Source organism: Mirounga leonina, unplaced genomic scaffold (assembly GCF_011800145.1).
Source record: "Mirounga leonina isolate KUSES-001 unplaced genomic scaffold, KU_Mleo_1.0 Mir_224, whole genome shotgun sequence".
NCBI classification, from domain to species: domain Eukaryota; kingdom Metazoa; phylum Chordata; class Mammalia; order Carnivora; family Phocidae; genus Mirounga; species Mirounga leonina.
In genome coordinates this window covers 6,660,638-6,670,470 of record NW_023270615.1, presented here as the reverse complement: position 1 = coordinate 6,670,470, position 9,833 = coordinate 6,660,638, and the positions used below count along the sequence as shown (strand labels likewise).

General features: G+C 38.1%; 1 protein-coding gene across 1 annotated transcript in view; it reads left to right on the top strand.

Moving 5' to 3' along the window:
- The first annotated feature begins 1,936 nt into the window (after positions 1 to 1,936).
- Positions 1,937 to 9,833, top strand: part of TMC1 (transmembrane channel like 1) — a 104,791-nt gene continuing 96,894 nt past the window's right edge. The window contains exons 1-4 of the mRNA XM_035028966.1: positions 1,937 to 1,943; positions 3,024 to 3,083; positions 3,524 to 3,571; positions 6,956 to 7,127. Coding sequence (XP_034884857.1) covers positions 1,937 to 1,943; positions 3,024 to 3,083; positions 3,524 to 3,571; positions 6,956 to 7,127 — 287 coding nt within the window. The remainder of the gene's footprint in view (positions 1,944 to 3,023; positions 3,084 to 3,523; positions 3,572 to 6,955; positions 7,128 to 9,833) is intronic.

Below are 9,833 nucleotides of genomic sequence, written 5' to 3'. Positions count from 1 at the left end.
GAGGTGACATGTGTCTCATTTATATGGGAAGGACCAAAGCTGACATTTCCTCATACATTAAAAAAAAAAAGAAGAACCCTGAAAAGAAACACACAAAGAAGCCAAATAAACATAGCTAATACATCACTGCTACCACCCAATGAAGCTAGATAAGATACTCATACCTAATCTTGCATCTCATTTATAAAGTCATTCTTTTGCATAAAATAGCAAGGCTCCTTGGGAAGAATGAAGGGGGGGAATCGGAGGGGTAGACGAACCATGAGAGACGATGGACTCTGAAAAACAAACTGAGGGTTCTAGAGGGGAGGGGGGTGGGAGGATGGGTTAGCCTGGTGATGGGTATTGAGGAGGGCACATTCTGCATGGAGCGCTGGGTGTTATGCACAAACAATGAATCATGGAACACTTCATCTAAAACTAATGATGTATGGGGATTAATATAAGAATAAAAAAAAAATAGCAAGGCTCCTTAAGGTCGCCTTATGTTTTCTTTTATAGTCTACAAACTTCCTCCCCAGAGTATTTTGCTCTGTACTCCCTTGCGAGTGTACAATAAATGCTAATTGGATAAACGAGTTTTTCAGTTTCCAGAGTAATCACCTAGTGCTCCAAACATCTCTTCAAGAGCTCAGTGTGGGTTAAAGGAACAGGCAACACCACTTAACTTTTCTGGCCACTTGGCTACCTTGAACCTGAAGAACCATAAACTTTTAGTGCTATAGATTAAAAAAGAAAGCCTAGAACAACATCCACTTCTCCAAACGATTCCGATGCCTCCAAAATGTGACATTTTGCTGTTGTTTCCTTTTACTGTTTTTAATTACTGGGTCTATTTGCATGAAATGAGGATCTGGGTTGCCTAGGCGTTCATCTGCTCCGATTGCATATTCCTCTCTTAAATAGCATTCTTCAGTGTGGCTTTGCTTGCTGCCTCCAACATTTTGACAGGACCTCCCCCTCCTCTCCTTTCACCATCCTCCCATCACTCCCCAGGAGAGAGGTTATTTTTAAAGGACATAATCAATAGACTTGGGAAGCAGCCAAAGCATAAGGGGGTCATATGATCGGGAATAAACTACTAGGGATTGCTGAGAGAAGGGATGGCAACAGGCTGTGCCCAAAAACTGTCTGAGGAGGGAAGGACTGTCTGTAGCTCCCATTTAAATGTTCTGAGGTATTCTTTTGCACAGGGTTTTGTCTTGGAGGGGTTTCTTAGCTTGGTTCTTTAGCTTCGCTTTGAGTTGCAGGGGATATGGACCACCACTGATGGTAGCTTTTCAGGTCAACTAATGTTCCATTAAAATCAAGGTTGGTCTGAGGCACTTGAAGGAGTCTTAAATCTGGCCACAGTGCTGTTGTTTAGTTCTTGATGCTGATGGTGCCTTTGCTGAGGGTTGAGTCAAGAACAATCCAATTATCACAATAACTAGGGAGACAACTGTTTCATCGCCCCTGACTCAACTGCCAAGAGGATGCCATTGACATCGCCCCTGACTCAACTGCCAAGAGGATGCCATTGAGTAAAGAAAGCACCTAGTGAGAATGTGCAGATGATCATGCAGAGGGGAATATCACTGTCAGAGGGTCAGTTCAAGAGGAGGGAAGGGGCTATTTCTGCAACACTCTCCGTTACATGGCTTAGAAACCATAGCGCTTTTTTAGTTCTTTACTTGCAACCACAGGGATGTCTCCTCTGACAGATTTGTAGGTTTTATTGAATAGCCATTTATTACTATCCTTCCTGTACTTGAGAAGATGATCCATGACTACAGCCCTGCCTTTTCTCCTCCCCTGGTTATCAGAGGAAATGGATTTGTTGCTCATCTCCTTGGCTGGGGACATTTCATTCTGCTGTTCTTATTTAACATATGATCCTTCCTAAAGATTTGCTTATATTTTTGTTCTTTTAATAATTTTTCTGTTTCATTTCATCATGTCTAGTAAGTTGATTATTATAAATCAGTATAATATTTTGTGTGGATTTTGCTTTGGCTCTGATGTTAAAGAATAAGCTGTGGGTCAGTTCTTGCTATTTGTCATTAGCTGTTCTTATACACACAGATCGGACTGTGCTCCCAGGCTAACCTTCTAGCATTCAAATGCCTTCCTAGGGAATTCTTCCTTGACTGAAGAAGCTTGGTGGTGGCATTAATTACAAATAAAAGTCCAAGGCCGATTGTTAAATGCAAAACATCTTCTTAGAAGTGTCTGCCTTCACTCTTGCCGATTCTCAGTAGTGACACAAAGATCTTTGTCCTGTGCAGATCCAGTTACAGCCGATAACAGAAGCACGTGTCCAACCCGGAACAAAAGAACACTTATTTTCACATTCTGTGGCTGACGTTGAGTGATAACATTTTTGCATATCCTAAAAATTTTTATGCAGATGCTGTTTAAAGGCAAAAAGTGCTTTTACAATAATCTTCTTTGTGAATGGAATTTAAACTCTTGGCATGCATTCCGTTTTCAATGTGCCTGTCAAGTTCTGAAAAATAACCTTTGATGGTCTGTGAGCAGAAACAAAACAGAGGTTGTTGCCTCTGTTGGCAGGAACGTTGTTTTGTCATCTTTACTTTCTCAGACTCAGGCTCATCCGACTTAAGTAAAAATATGATACAGTTACTATTTTATAAACAGGTGACGAGACTATGGTTTTAAAGAAATAGGCGACTCTCATTTTTACCTGGGCGAATTGCAGAGCTTTGTCTCTGGCTGAGACCTGTGATGAATGGATAGTAGATGACAAGCGGAAAAATCTGCCAATTAATATATTTTCACATATTATTAGACAATTACAATTATTTATTTATTTTTTTAATTACAATTTTTAAAAAACCCTTTGATGCCTTTGCAAAAATAGAACAAAACTAAAAAGAAAAAACAGTCTTGAGTCTGGGGTGAGGAAGACACAGACAAAATTGTTCTTTGTTTTGGGAAGAACTGCAAAATCACCTGTTCCCACATCGTCAAGGTAAATCCTATGTTGGAAAATTTAGACTGTCTCCATATGTGACCTACAGAGATCACTGAAATAGGAAATATCAGTCTTGCGACATTTTCTGAAAGGCTCTTTGACACTGGTAACAGGTTAGAATAAAATATTCTCTATTTTAATAAGTTAATTTGGTTCTAATAACCACATTGCTTATGCATGTGGATATAGTTTTACTAACAATGCAATTTATCATGGAATGCAATGACCCAGCAAACCCCAAGTCTACTCACTGCAACACGGAATTTATTTTGGTAGCAGTTATATTCAATTGAGCTGACAGGCTTATAATTGATATGTTTTGCAAGTCTTTGAAGGCAATGAAGCAGAGAAGTCTTTGCACAACACTGTCTAGGATGCCGTGGCTGTATATCTTTAATAAACAATGCTGTTTTTGACAAGATCGCTGAAAAATGTTTGCATTAACCACACAGAAAACTTTATGATGAAAACAATAACAGTAAAATCCTGTTACTAACCACTATACCGTCATTTAAAGAACTGCTGTATTTGTCCTTTCTTCAACAGTGCAAATTCAAGTGGAGGAAAAAGAAGATGACACAGAAGAAAGTTCAAGTAAGTGGGGAGGGACCCACATGGAATGAGTTTCCTGTAGAATAGCAGTGAATTTGGGGGACTTGTCCTCTTATCGTGTTGGATTATGCTACTACATGTGAGTGCATGCTACCACGTGTGTGGAAAAATTTGATGTTCTCACAAAAGAGATCAAGTCCAGCAAATGGAATCTCTACTCTAGATTCCATTAATTGGCACACACACACATTCTACCCAATGTATAAGTTACTCATGATCAAGTAGATGGTAGTCCACAAAAATTTGCTTTTTAAAATTTCTCTACTATTTTCCCTGTTAAGGTCTTGGTCCTAAAAGCTCTTCTCTGTGGCTCAATCTATTATAATAGAACAGATGGGCCATTTTGACTGAATTGGTCAGGTGGTTCAATTAAAATGAATAAGCACATTCTTTTGTACTGAATTCATGGGTATTGTTATCTGGTGTTTTTACTTTGTGTAGGTTTAGCTTAAAAGTTTAGAGTGTGATCCCTTGTACACAGACCACTCATGGACTGGAGCATGGGAAAGATCATTATATGAGCAAAAGCTCTGAATTTACTAAAACTGAAAGAAAGAGCAGTATCTCAAGAAGAGTTCAATTCGAGGATGTGTCAACACCATCAATGTAATAACCTGAGCACAATATGGCAGCCAGGGAATGTTCATGATGCCGAGTGTTTTCAGTCATTTGATGCGTTTTACATGCAAACAGCTCAGAGTCTCACACAGACTCTGCATGTCATGGCTTGAGTACTGGAGGGGAGGAAAAATAATTTTCCCTCTAACCCTTCTGAGTTGTTAGGTGAGACCTCTGTAATATAAGATAGTTTAACAAGAGAAAAAACAACACAGAAGTTTATTAATATGTATAGCTCATGTATACACAAGAGATTCTCAGGAAAAATAAGTAACTTTATGAGGTGGCTTAGAATTTAGACTTAAATTCCATCTTAATAAGGAAAAAAGGGGGGGTGTGTAGGCCTTTTTAGGAGAGACCAAATAATTTTTAGGAAAGGTGAGTGGGCCCTTTGAAGACTAGATTGGAGGCATGATTGTGACAAAGTTTGTCTGGGTGTGGTATTGACTTCTAGGGTCTTCCCTTGTGATGAGTCAGTCTTCCCTAAGGGTGAAATTGAAATTCGTGGTGAGGGGATTTAGGACAATTCAGTTCCTCTTGGAGGATCTGTGTTTGGGTGGAGGAGGGGAGTTCAGGAAAAACCTTTCAAGGCATTTGCTGTTTTTCAAGTACCTACAGCTCGATATAATCAACATACCAAAGTGGCACAGTTTGGGGTGGTATGTCCTGAGCTCCTGCAGTCATATTTTGAGGTGGCATATTCTGCTACCCTTCCATACTGAACGGAGACCATTTCCAACAGTAAAACTTTATGCAACTCTGCATTTAGCCGGCAACTGCAAAATAATGATTATTTGTTTTAGAATTTGAATATTTGGAAACTAGTGAAGGCACTAAGAACAGCCTTTTTGTTGCCACGTGGTAAAAGAGAAATCTGATATAATGCTTTTCATCGATGGTCAAACTGCAAGTTTAATAGTTTAGTCTTAATACAAAATATCCTAAAATGCATAGTACTAAGTGGCTGTTGGAGTTCTTGAGTTATTTGTGGGAAAATTGTTTCTCAATCCTTATCAAAGGCTTGTCCTTTCCATAAATGGTGACTAATGTGACTAAAAAAGACTGGGCAAATTTTCAGAATGTCAGAATGGCGTTCACATGACATACAACATTTGCCACATATTTAACAAGTGGAACATCATTCTTGGTTTTGATGACAGTGTATAGTTATCAAAGCCTAGTTTGAAAGTTATCCTTCTGTTTTTCTCTGCTAGCCAAACTTTAGTACTATAGGTAATATTAAATCTCAGATTTGAAATATCAATAAAAAATGATTCAATAAGTAATGTTAAAAGATAATTAGGGGTGCCTGGGTGGCTCAGTTAGTTAAGACTCAGACTCTTGATTTTGGCTCAGGTCATGATCTCAGGGTCATGAGATGGAGCCCAGGTGGGGCTCTGTGCTGGGTGTGGAGCCTGCTTAAGATTCTCTCTCTCCCTCTGCTCCTCCCCCCAATAAAAGTAAAAAACAAAAAGTAAAAAAAGATAAAAAATAAATAAAATCATGACACACACACGTAAGAATGAATGTATTTAATGAACAAACGAGGACTCTGTAGGTGTTGCAACCAGTTCAAAGGAAAATCCAAAGAACAGATACATTTATAGATCAGGGATATTGGAATGATTGTGCAGATGGAGGCATGACTGTTTTGTGGGAGTTTTTTTTTTTTTTCTGGTGAGGGAAGATTGTCTCTCCACTGGACTGTGTTCATGTACAAGTCTACAGACAAGGATTATTTTGCATTGCTATCTAGTGATCTATAACTTTCAAAATTACAAAATAGCTCCCACGGAATCAGAATCAGATAACACAAAAGGGTACACTGTAGACAATTCATAGTTTTCCATTAAAGTACAGTTCGCCCCTATAGTAGTTTCTGTTTAAGAGGAGAGTGATAACTATGAGTTGATTTTTTAGTAATAGATTATTCTAAAGATCAGAAGAAGCACATAAACGAAAGTGAAGTAAGATTGTATATTATAAACTGAAGGAAGGAACTGGATTCTTTCTCTACTCTATCTGGAAGATTCCAGTAAAGTTATGGACAGATGAGGCATTGATGAATAAAATAAAATGTCATTTCTCTCAGTTTTACATTAAATTTATATGTTATCTATTTCTATTCATAAAGATACTATGATCAAGCAAGTATTTATGTAAATAAATATATTTAGTATCAATTTCATTTAGGAAAGGGGAAAATATTTAGGAAAAGAAGAACAATCTTGGAATCAAGAATAAAGATAATTAGAATTAGGAGAAATCTCAAGGGCTGAGTTAGTTTCTTCAAAATTATTCTAGTTTGTTGCATTTTCTTGTCCTTCCTGTCCTTTGTTCTAAGATAGAAGTAGTAGTAAACATATAGTAGCTAATCACTTAATCCTTATGTGTTAGATCAGTAACCTCTAACCTTGGTCTTAGAGGGCATGGTATGATATTAAACTCTAAGTCATCTAGCAACCCATATAAATGAAGACTGGATTTCTAAGGATTATTAAAATTTGGGGATCCACATTCACATATTTGAGTAGATGAACCGCAAAAGAAATGAGATTCTAGATAAGTGTGTTTGAATGGCAGGCTATGGAATATATATATGGCATGGTGCATCTTACCATGATGTGGAGACTTGCTGGATTGTGATCTCATGTGTGACAATGGTCATTAAGACACTAAGCATACATTTGGCAGTGGGAGAGAGAACTTTCTGATATTGCTCATAGAAGCATTCACTGTTGTGTTTAGGTGAAGAGGAAGAGGAGGAGGAAGATAAACTACCTCGAAGGGAGAGCTTGAGACCAAAGAGGAAACGGACCAGAGATGTTATCAATGAGGATGACCCGGAACCTGAACCAGAGGATGAAGAAACAAGGAAGGCCAGAGAGAAGGAGAGAAGGAGGAGGCTGAAAAGAGGAGCGTAAGTGAGCTCTAATCTATAACTGAAACTGTGACTCCTTCAAAAGTGCCTAACTCTGAGAGAAGACCACTCCCTGTAGGCACTCTGTGGCCTTAAAACTGGTAATTAAAAACAACTTTTAAAAAGACGACAGGTTTAATCCAATGCTGCCATTTTATTCCACCTAGTTAAATGTATTTTAAAATTTAAATACAATTAAAAAATGAATATATGTATTAAGAATGGGCTAAGACAGATTTCCTTATGAGAGATCTAAACGGTCATAGGTTATTAATATATTAGAGTTCATTTAAATATTTTGAAGTTATTCCATTAATGATATGCATTGGAAAATTCCTAAAAAATGAGCCCAAATCACTTTACCTTATAGAGCAGGGTTTGGCAAAATATGGCTAATTCCAGCCCAAGAGCTAAGAGTCGTTCTTACAGTTTTAAAGGGTTGTTGATTCAAAAAAAAAACAAAACAAAGCAGGGGTGCCTGGGTGGCTCAGTTGGTTGGGCATCTGCCTTCAACTCAGGTCGTGATCCCAGGGTCCTGGGATCGAGCCCCACATTGGGCTCCCTGCTCAGAGGGAGGCCTGCTTCTCCCTCTCCCACTCCCCCTGCTTGTGTTCCCTCTCTCGCTGTCTCTCTTTCTGTCAAATAAATAAATAAAATCTTAAAAAAAACCACCAACAACAAAAAACAAAAACCAACCAAACAAACAAAACCAAAGACAAATATGGGATAGAGCCATATGTGCCTCTCAAAGCCTAAAATATTAACTATCTGTTCTTTTACAGAAAAAAAAAAAAGTGTGCTGGCCCATATTATGGAGTATTGGGGTTGTCATTTCCTTTTTAACACAACCCTACATCTATCATTTCCACCAGACAAACATTTCACTGAGTGCTGACTTTGTATAAAATAATATATTAAATACCCTTTAGGAAAAAATCCAAGAAAATAATTTTCGAGTCTTGGCTTTCTGGAAATTTGCAGATGGCAGGCCAGTAAGGAAAGTGTGCGTATGACACACATCAAATAATAGAAAATCTAGACCCCTGGGAAAGGTTTTACAAGAACAGCTTCTCTGTTGTTCCCAGGTAGTAGGGCTGTGGGGAACCACTATGGGGTGAGGGAATCTCCTCCAAAACATTGCTAGGACTTTGGATAGAGAGGAACTTTCTAAGATGTCCTCCCCAAATGACACATTCTAGTGTTAACAACTAGCTTTTACTTTCCTTTTCATAAAAAATTGCAATTAAATACAATTGTATGAAAATTTTGGCAGGTAGAGAAGCTTAGCATTGATAGATGATGGTTCCTTTTAGAATATAGGAATAAAAAAAAACAGGGCGCCTGTTTCTTCATCATATTTTTGTTGATTTCAGTTTTTAAATCTCCCTCTGTCTCTTCCTTTCTCTCCTCCTCCCCAAACTCATTTCTTCCATCTTTGAATACCAAGACACCACCTTCTTTAGATTTTGCCTCTGGTATTCTTTTTTTTCCCCTATTTCCTTTTTATGTCTTCTTATGCTTTTTTCTTTTAAAAAACAAACAAAAAAATCATCTCACACTTTTAAGTTCTATGTCTTCTTGTTATCACTATTATGATGTAGTAATATTTCCTTTTAACAACGCCTGTGCTTGCTGATGGCACTGTTTCATCAATAGACGTGTGCATGATGTAGGCTGTGTTCCAGAATTTGCTTTTACTCTCCGCTTGTGCCTCAGAGAGGTCCTTTTAAAAAGGTGAGTTGGATGAAAATTTCTGTGCTCTCTTGGTCTGCTTAAGGCTCTCATGTGAACTGCTCAACCCCTAGATATAGGACCGTATGAATCAACTGAAGCTCGGCCCCTATCGCCTGAGGGAATGTTGTCTCAGTGCCAGAGTCTCTGTCCCTAGCGGGTACCACTCGCTTCCTCCTTCTGAGAATCCCCCAAGCACCCCTGTCACCTGTCCTCCCCACTTCTCCACACAGCCAAATTTGGCTAACGTGAACTTTGTCTCCAAAGGTTTTTCAAGTTATATAATCACTGCCATAATTTGGACAACGAATCTAAATCGTATCATAAATTATTTGTGATGATTGATGATTCATTTTCTACTGTTCATTTTGAAGATAAGTATTTCTTTAAAGAAAATGTATCAGCAAATATATTTTGAAAAAAAAAAGGTGTAGGCAAATCAGGGCACATTTATTTAGATTAATCGATTTATGGTCTTTTTAAACTTAAACGTTCAAGTGACACACCTAAGGGAATTTCCCCCGCACTGCCAAAACATTTGAAACCAACTAAAACCAAGGCTGTGATGCTAACTATCTTTGGAGACAGTTAAAAAACTCTGCCTCGTTAGAAATTCTGGAGGATTTCTAATAATATGACAGGCTTTTCCTGACCCAGTTTTAAGTGAATAAGAAATATGTTCATAGCAGTGAGTAATTCAGCACATTATGTCTCCCCCCCCCAACAACTGTTGTTTAAATAAATCAAACTTAAGATAGAAAGCCATTCTTGCACAGATTAGCCCTACATTTTCGAAGATGAAGCATATCTATGAGATCTTCTTTTAACATGATTAGCACTTTCTTTGAGTGATTCCTGGAAAAGCGAGTCCCTTATATGCTGGCGGAAGTAATATTTTAATTACCTGCCTATTTGAAGATAACTCAGGAAACAACTATACCTGGTAGCGCATTATCTGTCTGGAGCAATTAACAA